The sequence below is a fragment of the Anomaloglossus baeobatrachus genome, chromosome 6, assembly GCF_048569485.1.
Source record: "Anomaloglossus baeobatrachus isolate aAnoBae1 chromosome 6, aAnoBae1.hap1, whole genome shotgun sequence".
Taxonomy (NCBI): domain Eukaryota; kingdom Metazoa; phylum Chordata; class Amphibia; order Anura; family Aromobatidae; genus Anomaloglossus; species Anomaloglossus baeobatrachus.
In genome coordinates, this window is record NC_134358.1 from 534108337 (window position 1) to 534126083 (window position 17747).

General features: G+C 37.4%; 1 protein-coding gene across 1 annotated transcript; it reads left to right on the forward strand.

The window, feature by feature from the left end:
* The first annotated feature begins 13543 nt into the window (after positions 1–13543).
* SKIDA1 (SKI/DACH domain containing 1) lies at positions 13544–16486 on the forward strand. Its single transcript, XM_075316808.1, has one exon. The coding sequence runs from the start codon at positions 13844–13846 to the stop codon at positions 16196–16198; it is 2355 nt and encodes a 784-aa protein (XP_075172923.1). The 5' UTR covers positions 13544–13843; the 3' UTR covers positions 16199–16486.
* Positions 16487–17747: the final 1261 nt, after the last annotated feature.

The following is a 17747-nucleotide window of genomic DNA, read 5'->3' on the forward strand; positions in this document are numbered from 1 at the left end:
ACATTTTAATGCAAAGTACAAATATTTACAATACAGGAAAGTAATACAATTACTACATTTTCTTCATTTATGTGCTTGGGGAAATTCTACAGCGTTTTCCTGTATATATGTGCCTGATAAGAATATACTGAAGGTCTGGTAAGCATGGCAATGCTATAATCAGGGTATAGTCCTCTCAATATACCTGGACAAGTAAAGTTAATCATATGACGTATTGTTGTACATTTTGAGGGAGCTTAGTAATATTTGTTTTAAGGCTATAATGTAGACCTGGTAATTTATCAGTCGACATGCCCAGGCTTTATATAGCAGGGAAGGCCTTTTTATCCTGCATTTAGACTGGAATGTGATTTTTTTTTTATTCTGGGCTTCCTATTCAATTTCCACTTTAGCAATAAATGGATTTGTGAGTAACGCAGAGCTTTCTAAAATAGGCACCTTAAGAAATTACCCTTATTTTCTTAACAAATTGGAACAATCTGTGTCACCTTGATCTATACTATATGTTGTCTCCAGATTCTGCACCTATAAAGTCATTGTACTGGTCTCCTGGATTACTTAGTCAGTCTTCTGGGCTTTTCCATTATGTAGTATTGAAACTTCTAGAGGCGTATACCATTTATCCAGCCAGCACATGATCAATATGTACATTTATATGTAACAATATAACTATCTTATTTCCTTTTTTTTCCCCTTTTAGTTTGTTCCTTTTACCTCTTTCCATCTTGATACAATTTTATGATCTTTAACATATGTTAAATGCTCAGAGCAGTTTCTAATACACAGAAAAAACATGTCCAAAATGAATAATATTTGTATCTATAGCTAAATTAGAAACATAGTACTCATACATTGAACATATACAAAAAAAGCTGTAAATCTCAATTAGCACTGTAAAATTTAATTTTGTGTACTTTATTCTGTAAACTTAGGACACTTTGCATTGTATCTTACAATTTATGATTACATTAACTTTCCAAGCACCTATAGTAATATCATCCTAAGACATTGCTGTGTGCTATCTTAACTAATGTACCACCATGCCAATTGCAACTAATGCTGCCTGTCATGGTATTATATCATGGAAACTGGCATGTGTGACCTGTAATGAGGTCTCCTCTGCCAGGCAGGATGCCCTGTGTAATATTATCTGCCTAAGGTGATGCTTTCTTTAGTCCTAACTGCCTAACAGAATATAATGTGCCAACCAGGAGTCTCACAGTGCAATGCTTGAAGTCTGGTATATTATGTCAGTGTAGTCCCTGGGGTATATCATGCCTGCGCTACCTCATCAAATAGCCAATGGCATATAAAAAGGAGTGAGGGAGTGTGTGTGACTGTGTGTGCATGCGCGTTGGCGTGTTGTGTGCTCATGTGTGTGTGTGCATGTGTGTATATGTGCATGCTGTGTGTGTGCTGTGTATGTGCATGTGTGCTGTGTATGTGCATGCTATGTGTGCATGCTATGTGTGCATGCTCATGCATTCACGTGTGCGTGTGTCTGTGTATGTGCGTGTGTCCGTATATGTGCGTGTGTCTGTGTATGTGCGTGTGTCTGTGCATGTGCATGTGTCTGTGTATGTGCGTGTGTCTGTGTATGCGTGTGTGTCTGTGTATGCATGCATCATTACTGTGTGTGTAAATCTAGTGGATAGTGGATAGTAACTTGGCAATATATATATATATATATATATATATAGATAGATAGATAGATAGATAGATAGATAGATAGATAGATATTGCCAAGTTACTATCCACTCAAAACACTACTCATAACAGCTTGCCATATAAACCTACAAACCATTCCATTTATTTGCATGCCACAGTAAGTATATCATGAGTGGGGAGCATATGTATATACATATATATATTTATTTATTTTTATTTTTACGTTATTTATTTTTAATGCTTCAATCCACTCTAAGCATTACTCATAACACCTAGTCCTGTTTAGCCACATCATTGAGAGTAGTAGGCAGCCCATTTATTTGCATGCCACGAGTGTGCGTGCATTTATGTATTGTAAGTGTGCGTATGTGTGTGTGCGTGTGTGTGTATATATATATATATATATATATATATATATATAGTGAGAGCATGTATACATACATATCAATAGATAGAATGATATATTTACACATGGTGAGTGTATGTGTATATATATATATATATATATATATATATATATATATATATATATATATATATATATATATATATATATTAAAATCCACTCAATATGATCCTCACAATGCTTTGCCCTGACTGTTCCCACCAATATAAGTATAAAAAGCCCATTTATTTGCATGCCATGCATAGTGCCCCCTTCCCAGTCCTGCCCTGCTGTAGACCCATGGTCTGTGTGTGTAATGCCCCCCTTCAGCCATATTTCCGCGTCTTTTTACACCCGAGATTTGCACCCACGCACTCCCACCCTCCAGCAGGGAGAGCCTTGCCCTTACCCCCGGGTATTCCAGGCTGATCTGTTGTTAATGAGCCCCTCTCCCACCCCCCACTCCATTAACACATTCTGATCTTTTTTTTACCCTGTGTTTTTCTACATACAAACAAAACAACTTGCAATGCACATTGCTCCTGCAGTTAATTCTGCTCCACATTCGAGTTTTGCTCCTACTTTCTACTCTCAGATTAGGCGAATACTTTTCTTGGTGCTCACTTACAAAACATTTTGTATCAAATTATCCATCAGTCGCCGATTTCAATTCCAGATCGTACAAATCACATTAATTAAATTAAAATAAGGCTGGGATTTTTTTTCCTATTTTTTAGCAAACCAACTGCAGAAAAAGGTGCAAAATACCAGACAAAAAAAAAGAAAAAGGATTTGCAAATCAAGATGAAATTTAGTTAAAAATTAAATCGAATGTGACCCCGGAGGATGATCGCCTTTGTTCATCCATTGTCTCCAAACGGCAGAACAAATTCTTACCTTCCTTTATATCTCATCCAAGATCCAGGGCTTTCCATCCAGTAATAGTGCTGGATCCAGGCTGGCGGAGCCAGGACAGGAGCTCATGCACTGGATCCCATTTATTAATCGCTGGATCCTGCTCTTTCTTTAGGATTAAGTTGCTGAGCACGTTGTTGCAAGATGGAGACCCCCTCCTTGTGAATCTCTCACGTTTAGGACCTCCAATTCCACCCAGAGAGGGAAAGAGGGAGAGCAGAGAGGCTCTGAACTTTCAAAAGAAGGGGCCTGCTCCTTTCCCTCTAACTTGTGAAATCAGCTATTTCTATGCACTATTCCAATGCATTGTTTTTGTGCACATAGTAACAAAAAAATAAAAATGCAATAAATATATTTAAAAATAAAATGGTATTTAAAAAAAAGAAAGCAATAAATGTATCACATTATTTAACACTTATTATCTTAAATATAAACTTAGAAATTGTGTCAGTGAAATTCTTATTAATAATAATACTGTGTCTGCTCCTATCTTGACTGATTTTTATTTTTTTTTTTAGAAAAATATTTTATTCTCCTTATGTGTATGAGCTGGTATAAATATACAGGATGTAAGCAGCATAAATGGATTGTTATGAGACAGATCATAAATAAAGAAAGAAAGAAAGAAAAATAAAATAGTGACACACAAAAAAAGCACAGTGGAAAATAAAGGGTAAGCCAGACTCTGAATTAATGTCCACTTAAAAGAGAAAAAAAAGAAATAATTGAATCAGCAAAAAGTGGGGGTACATTATTCACCCTAGTCTGCATATTGATGGGATTTCATTTTTGAGTACTGCCTGTTGTTTTGTTTTTTTGTTGTTTTTTTTTTTGTTTTAGATAGATAGATGGATATGTAGATGGATGGATGGATGGATAGATAGATAGATAGAGTGATAGATAGATAGATAGATAGATAGATAGATAGATAGATAGAGGGATATATGGATAGATGATAGATAGATAGATAGAGGGATATATAGATAGATAGATAGAGGGATAGATAGATAGATAGATACTGAAGATAGGTAGATGGATAGATAGAGGGATATATGGATAGATAGAGGGATATATGGATAGATAGAGGGATATATGGATAGATAGAGGGATATATGGATAGATAGAGGGATATATGGATAGATAGAGGGATATATGGATAGATAGATAAATAGATAGATGGATAGATAGAGGGATAGATAGATAGATAGATAGATAGATAGATAGATAGATACTGAAGATAGGTAGATGGATAGATAGATAGAGGGATATATGGATAGATAGATAGAGGGATATATGGATAGATAGATAGATAGATAGATAGATAGATAGATAGATAGAGGGATATATGGCTAGATAGGTAGGTAGGTAGATAGATAGATAGATAGATAGACAGATAGAATACAACAAATAAATGGAGGCAGCACACCGAGGGGATACACTACAATATCAGTGGACTTCATTACCCTATGTGGCGACATTTCTGTTGATAGTGTGAACCTTTCTAAAAAATAGATAAATGATGGATAGATAGATAGTTAGATAGATAATAGGATAAATAAATAGATATATAGAGATAGATGGAGACATAGATAAAAAGTAAATATAAATAGCGAAACTGTTGTGTGATTTCTATCTGATCTTGTCCAGCGACTAAATTGGGCCGATATTTATTAGCCATGCAGTGAGTAATGGCCTTTCCTGCTTCCATTTAGATCTTGTAGATACAATGAATCCTGCCTATAGCATTTACCATTTACCTCCATTAAATTCTCGATATTAACCCTTTCGGTGCCCCCTGCTTTGTGTTGGGGTCTTCGCGCCCTGACATCACATAGTGCTGAGCACAGTGGGGGGTGCAGATGGCTGTGACCGTGAGCAGTGGTTATACTATACACTGATATAATAATGCAGGGCAATAATAATATAATACATTAGCACTAATATTTATACGTTTTGTCTCTATAAAGACGCATCAACCTTGACATTTCCCATTTGTTCAGAATTTACAAGCCACAAGGCTCTCCAATAGAAAACGTCTAGTTCCTGAGATCATTTAATGGGAATTAAAAGATTATTCTTCTGCAAATATAATTTTTTTGTACTTTAGTCACAAAAGAAGGCATTGTTTTATCAGCAACACAATGATGGCGTCCTTTAGACCGGCTGATAGCATTCCAGATAAGGGGATGTGCCTGTGGCTGCAGATTAGCCTCCCCTCCCCCCACTGGTCACTGCAATCCCCCCCCCCTCCCCTCAATGGCTTTAGGTGATGGGGGTATATACTGCCCGGGTCACCACCGGGGCTTGTACCACACTGATAACCAAAATAATCTTTCTGGTGAGATGGTTTTCATCAGACTCAATCAAATCCTATCGATTTAAATTCTCAACTGGAAAGGTGCAATTCAACTTCTCCATACATGCAAAGCAAAACAGAAGAAATCCCCGAATCCTCTTTACACTCAAGGATTTGCAGATTTTTTTTTTTTCTTCTTAAGGCTCCACCGAATTCTATATAGGTCAGGGGGGGCAGATAAAGGGTAAGAGGTCAGGGCTTTGTGAGTAGGGGTCATTAGACAACATGGTCTGCACAATGTGTCCACATCTTGCATTGCACACTGCCACCGTGAACTGTAGGGGCTTTTTAAATAATTTATTTTTAATTAATTGCAGCACCAAAAAAAAAAGAAGAGTCAAGATTTCCCATAGATTCCGAGATGGATGGATACAACTAATAATCAGATATAATAGGAGGCTGGTCACAATATTTATTAATTCAACATCTGTCTGATACATACAGGATACATACAAAGTCACATATTGATACAAGAGGGTAGTCAGTCCAGTGTGCGGGATCTGCATTATTAGGGTCTAGGACAACATTTAAATATTACATTTGTATACTATATTTTGACAAGCAAATGTAACTCTGTTATAGATCCATAGGTAGCAGAGGCTGGATGGCTCCTCTCTCCAGATTGTTCGTTCTTCCTTTCAATAGTTCATAGAATGATTTTGCATTTCTTGATTTGGAGCTGAAATTTGGGGGGCTGCTCAGTTAGAAAAAGCACAAGTAGTCAGTCCCCATTATATTCTATGGTATCCAGACAGGCTCCACAGCAGATAGATAGATAGAGAGATAGATAGATAGATAGATAGATAGATAGATAGATAGATAGATAGATAGAGGGATATAGATAGATAGGTGGATAGATGGATAGATAATAGGTGGATGGATAGAGCGATAGAGGGATAGATAGATAGATAGATAATAGGTGGATAGATGGATAGATAATAGATAGATAGATAGATAGATAGATAATAGGTGGATGGATAGAGAGATAGATAGATAATAGGTGGATAGATGAATAGATAGATGATAGATAGATAGATAGATAGATAATACTTGGATGGATAGATAGATAGATAAATAGATGGATAGAAAAAAATAAAGATAGGTAGATGGATAGATAGAAAGATAGATAAGATAGAAGTAGATAGGTATTGATTAATATATAAATGGAGATTGATACATAGATACACAGATGGATGGATAGATATAGATAGATAATAGATGGATAGAAAGAAATAAAGATGGATAGATAGATAGCTAGAAAGATGGAGAGAGCGAAAAAAGATAGATAAGATAGAATTAGATAGATATTGATTAATATATAAATGGAGATAGACAGATAGGAGATAACTAGTAATGTCTAGATAGAAAGATATTTACATAGATATGAATCACTGTGTATTGATAGATTAATAAATGGACATAGGGGGGAAAAAAAAAAAAGAAGAGAAAGGACATAGAGTCAACTCGTAATATGTTAACATATAGAAATATAAATAGAAGGGGGGGGGACACAACAGGAATAATTATAGATATGGGGATAAAAAGAAATAATAGATAGATGGATAGATAAATAGATACATGGGTGGGTGGATAGGTAGATAGATAGATAGATAGATAGATGAAGGGAGGGATAGATAGAAGGATAATAGATAGATGATAGAGTGATAATAGATAGATAGATAGATAGATAGATAGATAGATAGATAGATACATAGATTCCATATCTATCTATGTAAGCTTGCCACGGTCAGAACAAGCTGTGATTTTCTCCTATGTATTACACTATATTATATGTGTTTATCCTACACATTTAATCAGGTTGACAACTGTACATGGTTACTAGAAAAGGATTTCCATCTGGAGATAAGATTTGGCACATAGAACAACAAAGCAACTTGCTGCTGAACTTTCATCCCCAATAATAACATTCATCTTTAATTGTCCTGCTGATGCTGTTGTCCAGTCTCCACATTAATAATCTCCACCATAAATGTTGCTACCTATTGATCGAAATCCCCCTGTGTAGATGCAAATCCATCTTGAAGTCCCAGCCTTTCATGTATGCAGGAACAGGGGCCCCTGTCGGCCTTTTTTTTTTTCTATTGGGATCGACCCCCAATGTGCCTGGAAAAAAAAGCCCCCCCAGATAGAGGAGAAGTGTGCTGATGGCCTGGACTGATCTGTCTGTCACAGATTACCCCTTCCCCCCCTAAAATGATGGGCAGCTCTTGGGAACAAAAGCTTGATGCAAAATAAAGCAGCAGAATATGAGATATAGGAGAGGAGTGAGGATGGAGCAGCACATTCCAGAGGAGCTGAGTGTGGGACCAGGCCAGCTCCATTTGATCCTAAATAACCCCAAGGCTAATCATTATAGATTGGCCAAACAACATTCTTGACTAGGACTTCCACAAATCAAGCAGCCCGCAGCCTTCATCACCATCATCCTCCTCATTATGATTATTTTCCCTGTTTTCTAATGACTGCTTTTCCCCTATTGAGGAATAGCAGGCTCCCCTGGCCAGAGCTGCACAGCCTGCAGCCACTGATCACTCGCCATACACATCTGATTGCCTTCTACCTATATGTGATTCATTATTAATGCACATAACTGCAGCCAGACCTGAGTGTGAATATGATCCCTGCAGATACACGTCCAGATACAGAGGGCAGTATATACACCCTGGATCTATTAACTCTATACGATCATTGTTCCTATATGAAATCTTCCTGGCTGGTTGGGCCGATGGTGCAGGAATAATTCTGCTTCATTCACTATTCTAATGGAGAATACGAATAAAAATACAGACCATTATTTACAAAATAAACAGAACCTGGGAGGAATATCAGATGTATCACATAAAGGAACAGGTTACTTTGTATCCAGTAGCTGCAACTTGTCTCGCTTAATAGTTTTTGTTCTGATCACAGAAGTGTTATCACAAGTCTATAGTGTATGGTATATAGGATATAACATCTAGTATAGAAAATCTATAATATTATATATAATGCATAGTAATAACATCTAGTACAGACAATATATACTATATATAATGTACAGTAGTAATTGGAGTAAATTAAATTGCAAACTCTATATAGTGTATAACAAATCACATAATACTGTACATAAGGAACAGTCGTGACATATAGTAATATCAAATGTGCAGTATGTAACAAAGGTAAAAATAATAATAATAATAATAAAAAGAAGAAATGTCTATTATATAACTATATAAACTATGATATATAAGTATCCTATGTAGTGCATTATAAACAGCTGTAGCATAGCAGATAATATTGTATGTAAGTAATGCACGACACGTGGTAATAGAGTAGTATATAGCAGAATGTAAAGCAAGAGGCAATGTATAACGTGTATTATAAAACTATCTACTGTACAGATTGGAGTAAAGAATGTATCACATCTACTGTAAATACCGTACTACTAAACACGAGGTATAGCAGACCTCATGTAGTCACATAGAGAGTGAATTATGTACCAAAATGTCTATAACTTTAAGACATGGGTGATGTATAATGTGCACTACACAGTGTGAGGATGCTGGTGTATCATTTATGCTGTGTAGTATATGATATTTAACGTGTAATATATTGTATATAATGTATACTATTTAATGTATAGATTGTATATCAAGTGTTTACTATGCAGTGCCTAAGATACAGTACATAGTGCATAGATGCTGGCATATCTTTTATGCTGGGTAGTATATACTATAATCTTTCGAGTGTAGTTTGTGTATACAGTGTACACTATGTCCTGTATAATGTGCAGTGTATGGTGTGTACTGTGTAGATTATAGTGTATGGTTTATAAAGTATATTATATTGTGTGCACTCTGTACTGTGTAGTATAGGATATATACCATATAATGCATGGTATATAATATATACTATGTAGTGCATAGTATATAATATATTCGATATCGTGCATATTGTCTAGTACACAATATATACTGTATTGTGCAAAGTGTGTAGTATATAACATACACCATATCGTGCACAGTGTGTATTATATAATATATACAATATAGTGCATACTATTTTGTATATAATATATACTGCTTAGTGCATAGTGTGTAATATATAATATATACTGTGTAGTGCAGTGTGTAATATATATAATATAGTGCACAGCGTGTAGTATATAATATACACTGTGTAGTGTATAGTGTGTAGTATATAATATATACCATATAGTGCATAGTGTGTGGTATATAATATATATATTGTATAGTGCACAGTGAGTAGTATATAATTTATACTGTGTAGTGCATAGTGTGTGGTATATAATATATATTGTATAGTGCACAGTGAGTAGTATATAATATACACTGTGTAGTGTATAGTGTGTAGTATATAATATATACCATATAGTGCATAGTGTGTGGTATATAATATATATTGTATAGTGCACAGTGAGTAGTATATAATATACACTGTGTAGTGTATAGTGTGTAGTATATAATATATACCATATAGTGCATAGTCTGTGGTATATAATATATATTGTATAGTGCACAGTGAGTAGTATATAATTTATACTGTGTAGTGCATAGTGTGTAGTATATAATATATACAGTATAGTGCACAGTGTGTAGTATATAATATACACCATATATTGTGAAGTATATAATATATACTGTATAGGGTACAGTGTGTAGTATATATCAGTCATGACATGGTATTAAGTGCACATCATGCAGTATATACTATCTCGAAGGGTAGTTACTGTACAGAATATATAATGTCCTCTTGGTACATTACGGTCTATAGACTCCTAGTATGTTTGTAGCATTCGGACTATGGTACATATATACTATAGATTACACAGTGTTTTGGTCCCTTTCTATACATTATTCTATACAGTCTATAACAGGAGATTTCATGGCTGAGTTTCGCTCCACATTTCCTGGTGATCTGTGATCTCACATCGTTTTCGCCGAAGGTTGCAGGTAAATCTGGAGATCTCGCTGTGCACGGAGGATACAGCCACCGACTCCGCTCTGCTACATCTGCATGTAATGTGCTGCGCTTATACCATGCAGTGCACGTATATAGCAGAGGTTTGGGTTATTAGAGGGTGGTGGAGGATGCAATGTAATATAACAGTCTGATATGTCCCCGGGGGCGGCTGCAGGGCGGATGTCTGGCGCTTCTTGCTGTGCAGCTCCCGGGGTCTGGCGGCTCCACATACCGGGGCGCAGCACACACAGGCAGCTGCTTTCATTTTCGCTAGTGTGCACATTGTTGTGACCAGGAACCAGACCAGCCCCGAAAGAGGAAAATCAAGGCAGGCCGGCGTCAGAGCGGCGCAGTAATGCTGTATGATAGTGCCCTGTCATGTAATCCTGTATACTAGTGCCTGATCTTGTAGTACTGTTTAATAGTGTCCTGTCCTGTAATACTGTATAATTGTGCAATACAGTATGATAGTGCCCTGTCTTGTAATACTGTATAATAGTGCCTTCTTTTGTAATACCGTATAATAGTGCCTTGTCTTTTAATACTGTATAATAGTGCCTTGTCTTGTAATACTGTATAATAGTGCCTTGTCTTGTAATACTGTATAATAGTGCCTGGTCTTGTAATAGTGTATAATAATGTCCTGTTCTGTAATACTGTATAATAGTGCCTTGTCTTGTAATACTGTATAATAGTGCCTGGTCTTTTAATAGTGTATAATAATGCCCTGTTCTGTAATACTGTATAATAGTGTCCGGTCCTGTAATACTATATAATAGTGCCTGGTACTGTAATACTGTATAATAGTTCCCTGCCCTGTAATACGGTATAATAGTGCCTGGTCTTGTAATGCTGTATAATAGTTTTCGGTCCTGTAATACTGTATGATACTGTCCGGTCCTGTAATACTATATAATAGTGCCTGGTACTGTAATATTGTATAATAGTGCCCGGACCTGTAATACTGTATAATAGTGCCCGGACCTATAATACTGTATAATAGTGCCTGGTCTTGTAATACTGTATAATAGTGTTCGGTGCTGTAATACTATATAATAATGCCTGGTACTGTAATACTGTATAATAGTACCTGGTACTGTAATACTGTATAATAGTGCCCGGACCTGTAATACTGTATAATAGTGCCCAGTCTCGAAATACTGTATAATAGTACCTGGTCGTGTAATGCCCGGCCCTGTAATACTGTAGTGCCCGGACCTGTAGTACTGTATAATAGTATTTGGTCCTGTAATACTGTATAATAGTGCGGAGTGTCCTGTAATAACGTGCAATAGTGCACAGAGCCATATAATAAGGTGTCATGAGGGAAACTGCTCCCGTTTAATATCATAGCGCACAATTTGCTGTAATAATGTTCAACAAGCATAGAACCGCCTATAATAGTGCAGTGTTGTGTAATAATGTGTAATGGAGTAGTGGTATAATGATGCACCCCATAAAGATGTATGATGTGCATTGTTCTGTAATAATGCGATAGGGCAGGGTGGTATAATGTGCATTGACTAACAATAGTGCACAGGATAATGTAGTAGAGCACAAATATGTCTCCTAATAAACAACAGCGCACAGTGGGGTAAAATGGTGTATAACAGTGCACTATGTCTTATAATGATGAATAACAGTGCACTATGTCGTATGGTAATGTAGAAGTGTGCAAATATAATCATAATAAAGCGTATTATTCCTTAATGATGTATAATAGTGCACTATCTTGCAATGATTTATAATAGTGCACATATCAGCATAATAAAGGGCATAATTGCTTCATAATGTATAATAGTGCACTATGTCTTGTATATAATAGTGTACCATGACTTATAATGCCGTATGTATAATAGAGCACTATGTCTTATAATAATGCATGAGTGCCCTGTCTTGTAATGATTTATAATAGTGCACATATCAGCATAATAAAGGGCCATAATTGCTTCATAATATATAATAGTGCACTATGTCTTATATATAATAGTGTACCATGACTTATAATACCGTATGTATAATAGAGCACTATGTCTTATAATAATGTATAAGAGTGCACTGTCTTATAATAATGTGTAATAGTGCATCATGTCTTACAATGTATAATAGTGCACTGTCTTATTATAATCTATAATAATGCACTGACTGTATCGTATGATGTATAACAGTGCACATATGAGCATAATTCCTTAGTAATGTCTAATAGTGCAGTGGAATATACTCATATACAATAGTACATTGTCCTCTATCAATATATAATGCTGCACAATGTCGCATAAAGTGTGGATTGTATAAAGGGTATGAGCTTTCCACGCTGTGCAGTGAATTAGTATATAACAGTCAGGGCATTAGTGCACAGCGCTGCATTCTGCACATTCATGTATATTGTATAATGGTGCACAGTGGTGCATTGGTGCACGCCAGTGATAATAGCAGCACAGAAGTGATCAGTTGTGTATCATAATACATAAGTGTAGGATTGTATACTGGGGAATTGGCAGACAGCATTGTACAATAATGCAACTGTACCCAGCACTATATAATTACCATAGTGCAATAGTGCCCTGTATAGTCCATCATACATAATATATGTTTAATAATGTATTGGCAAACCACATACAATCTATGAGTCTGCAAACATGAGAAATGAGCATGTGATATAAAGAGGAACGTATACAGGTATGAATGAGAGCAAAATCACCTATAGGCCAGGCTTTATCTAATAATGCAGTGCGGATACACATTTACAATATTAAATCATTACTATATGTATATTGTTATATGAGTGTATTATAAGTGATAGATAGATATATATTGCACTGTGTATAACAATGCCCTATCGTACTATATAAAATAGCATGAGGTCGGTCATATATATTCATGTATGTGATGTGTAAGATACATACACATATATAGAGAGAGAGTATGGTACAAATAGTAGAAAATTGCAATTTCTGTTCTACCTTAAAGGTCAAAAAATGGAAAAAAAAGCCCCGACTATGGGGGCAGAGTGCAGGCTGATCGTATGGAAAGATTTATATAGTAAAATGCAGCCTTATTTCCTTTAGAAGGGGAGGTGCAGGATAAGAGTATGCTAATTAGCCGGAGATTTTTGGGGGGAAGGGGTGGAATATCAATTTTTATTGCATCACCTGTCAGGAGTGTCCAATCAGCGGCGGCTGTAGGGGAATTAATGGATGAAGGTGTCTCCGGACGGCTCACTATGGTGCAGCAGCAGCAGGGAGAGGAGCACATTCCAGTATTCCGGGGTCTCAGGCACCGGGGGCTGCACTAGGACTCAGGTACTGGGAGCTGCAGCCTGTGACAATGGAGAGCTGCCAATCCCCTCCATGGCTCTAGGACCTGCCTATCTGCCTCTGCCTGGATCTACAGCTCTACATCTGACTGGTCCTATAGACTTTATAGGGCAATAACCAGGCTTTCTCTTCCTTCAAGCAGGATGCCTTGAGACTGCAAGCATCAGCCCTCTCTGGATCTACAGCCACCACCTCGCCTTTGCCAATGCTGGGGACACTATGACCCAAGCAATGGGTGATCTGGAGTCTGGCTTTGAAGTGGTGGATGGAGTCAGGCTGGGATACCTGGTCATCAAAGGCAAGCAGATGTTCGCCCTATCTCAGGTCTTTACAGATCTCCTGAAGAACATCCCAAGAACCACAGTGCACAAGCGCATGGATCATCTAAAAGTGAAGAAGCACCACTGTGACTTGGAGGAGCTGAGGAAACTGAAGGCGATCAACTCTATAGCTTTCCATGCAGCCAAATGCACTCTGATCTCCAGAGAGGACGTGGAAGCCCTGTACACCTCCTGCAAGACTGAAAGGGTCCTCAAGACAAAAAGGAGGAGGATAAGCAGGCCCCTGTCAACAAAAGAGCACCCATCCCCCGACCCTTACGGCAGTCTCTGGAAGGAGAACAAAGTTTGGCTGGGTCTGAATGAATCTACCAAGCCAATAAAGAGAAAAAAAGCCTTTGCTACTAGAGAACCAGACCTTCTACCGGCTGCTGATCTACCTCACTTTCTAAGTAAATACACTGGTCACAGCTACCCACAAATAGCAAGGTCTCCTTGCAAAACCCCTGGAAACTATGAAAGTCCCCAGATCCCCGGAGAATGTGTAGCAGCTTTCCACTCCAGCCTGCCCTACTTCAGGGGCGTGCTGTGCAGCAAGCACCCTGCCTACTACTACCAACCAGCCATTGCCCAACCCAAGCTAGGCAGCTCAGTGACTTACAGATACAAAAGGAAAAGGTCTTCAGCAGACAAGGACCCCTCATTCCACAGCAGCAGCGGCAGTAGTAGCAACAACAGCAGGAGGTTCTTTTTGTTACCGAAGCCCTACAGATCCAAAGGAACCCCTGTGTGCCTGGAGAGGATCCACCTGGTCAATGGCTTCTGCGCTCAGCACCTGGATGCCCTGCAGGAGGGGTACAGCAGCGACTCAGAGTCCAGTTCTGCTGCCAATGACTCGGATTTTGGTTCTAGTTTGTCCAGCAGCAGCAACTCGGTGTCCTCCGATGATGAGGAGGAAGAGGAGGAGGAGGAGGGAAGCCTGTCTGACTCCAGTGATCTGAGCTCCGATGAGGACAGCTCCTCTGAGTCAGACAGCAGTTCTGTGTCCAGCCAAGTCTCAGTGGAAAGCATACGATTCAGGAGAACTAGTTTTTCCAGCCCTGCTCACATGGCACAGTCAAACCCCCTCTATCAGGTCCCCAGGTCCCCCAGCCCTAGTCGTGGTAAGACAGCTCACTGTGAGATTAAATCTGAAAGCCAGGATTGGAGTCACCATGATTTCAGGAATCCTGGGATAAATTGTGCCTCTGGTTTGGGGGGCTCCTTTCCTGATAAAGCCTCTGGGATCCATCTCCCTCTTTCTGCTTTCTCTTGCAATGCTAAAAGAAGTGACATGGCAATTAACTGTGTTACAGAGGGGGGCTCTTCACCTAGCCCAAAGAAAAACAATGTATTTCCACCACAACAAAGGATAAACTGGGAGAGCAAGCAATCAACTCTCTCACTATGTGTGCAAACCAATACCACAACCCCCAGCTCCTTATGTTGTGTATCTGCAACAACCACTGAAAAGGGGGACAGATTGTGTCAATCACCAGGAACAGTGGATTTGCCTGAAAACTCTAAGCAGAATCATAATAGTGGAGTGAATTTATGCACTGATCTGTCCTTTATGCACAATGTAAAAATTAAAATTGAGGACAGTAGTGGTCATGAAGAATACCATAGCCAGCATAAGCTAAACTTTGAGTGCAATGTTGCTAAGGATGAGCTTGATAGTGATAGGAGTGAGGATAAAACTGAGGGGGCTTTAGTAGAAGCCAAACAGGACTCTGTGTGCACTGATAATACACAGCAAACCACTTCTGGGGATACAATGGCTCCAAGTGAGGAGGACCCTCCATGCACTTTAGATACACACAAGCCTGAGGATGGAGATTACAAATATGGTGCTAAGGTCAGGAAAAATTACAGGACACTGGTGCTAGGAAAAAGACCAATGTTACAGACAACCCCCTGCAAGCCCAATCTGAAATCTGCAAGGAGCCCAAGACCCCCAGGTAAAAGTGAATTTTATGAAGGGACACTGGATGGTTTGGCAGTGACCAATAGACGCAAAAGGTTAGCCAACAATGTAGCCTCTACAGTAAAAAGACCTTTTAATTTCATGGCAAATTTCCCCAGTCCACCGTCATTGATTATTGGCAAAGACGGAGATTTAGTCCCTGCCTACTCCTTAAACAGCACAAAGGATTCTTACCCACCCCACAAGGCCCATCCTATTTGGAAATGGCAGTTGGGTGGTTCTCCAGTACCTCTCCCTCCTAGTCACAAATTCAGGACATTTCAATCATAACATTTTTTTTTGGTATGGAGAATTTTTTTTTTTTCCTTTTTAAACAAATGGTTGTATCAGCCTGTTTTTTTTATATATATTATATTATTATTAATTATTATTATTAATTTGGATTTATTTGCCCTGACATCTCCTGGAGAAGGATATTGGATGCCATTTTCATTTGCAATATGGATTTTTTTTTCACTTGGTTACATTCCGCAGACTACTCAGTACTTAAAAGAATTGGCCTTGAATGGAAGTTGTATATTTTTTTTTTGTTTAATATTATTTTTTTATTTTATTTTTTTTTAACAAAGCACCTGGTACCTCAGTTCATCTGCAACAAAACAAATGTCAAAGCATTTCAGTGTAATAAAAGAAACCAGAATATGAGCCATTTGCATTCTCTGCACTAGATTTGGAAAGCTGAAGTATGACTGTGTAATTTGTTGCACAATATGGGTCACCCATAAATAATTAGAAGTGGCAGATTTTACATTGCTGTTTGGGGGAGAGGGTGTTTTTGTGTTTTATTTTTTTTTTTATTTTTTTTTCAAGAGCAGTTGCACTTAACTCATTTTTTTATGGACTGGAAGGGTCTTGGGCCTCGATTTAACTCAGGCCTTGGGAGAATAAGCTGCCTCAATAACTAGTGAAAATAAATATGTCATTGTATTTTGTTAAATGATATCTTTTTACGTGCACAATCATACAGTGTGTAGTGAAATCCCAGTTGTATCCAAAGGTCTCTCTTCTTTTTCTGTGTCACTCACCTAGAATCACATTGTGATATGACTTGAGAGAAGAGTGACATTGTCACAAAATGAAATTTAGAAAGAACCCGACATAGATTGTGCAGATGAAGAGTCATATAAATGAGTGCTGTGATGATATTGTGATTTTTTTTTATTATTATTGTATTTTTTTTGGAGGGGTAGAGGCCCCCCATTTATTAACCCCTGTGATAAACTGCATTATTCATTGTAGCAAAAAAACAAAAAAACAAAACAAAAACTTGAATGGTCAATACAAAGCCTGGAGAATTTCTGCAAATGACAATCACAGTCAGTTCTCTACACTTGCACTTATAAACTGAGTTTAGTAAATATTGTAGAGACCCATGGTGTTTTTTTTTCTTTTCCTTGTGTAATATTGTGTTGACAGCAGTAAATCAAAAAAAATAATTGACATTTGCACTGTTCAGAGCATGTTTCACCTTCATTTAAATTAAATCAAGAAAAAAAACACTGTTTAAAAAAAAAATACATCTTGGGATTTTTTTGTAGGAAATGATTGAGGTGTTGCTAAGCATTTCTGAAAAATGCATTTTTTTTAAAGGGAGGTCTAAATATTGTGCATTAAAAAAATGTATATAAATTATGAAACAGTGATTTTTTTTTATATAAAGGAGTTTGCAGCAAACAATACATTTTACATAAATTAGGACTTGTATGTTCTGTGTAATTGTACAAGGCCTAAAACTTACAATAATAATAATAAAAAAAAAAACATCTAAAAAAAAAAGAAAGAAAAATGGTTGGAGTTCCTGCATTTTCTACTGGAAGGT

Bases quoted from the DNA above. Each gene is read 5' to 3' on its own strand.
- SKIDA1 (XM_075316808.1), top strand. From the start codon at position 13,844: ATGACCCAAGCAATGGGTGATCTGGAGTCTGGCTTTGAAGTGGTGGAT.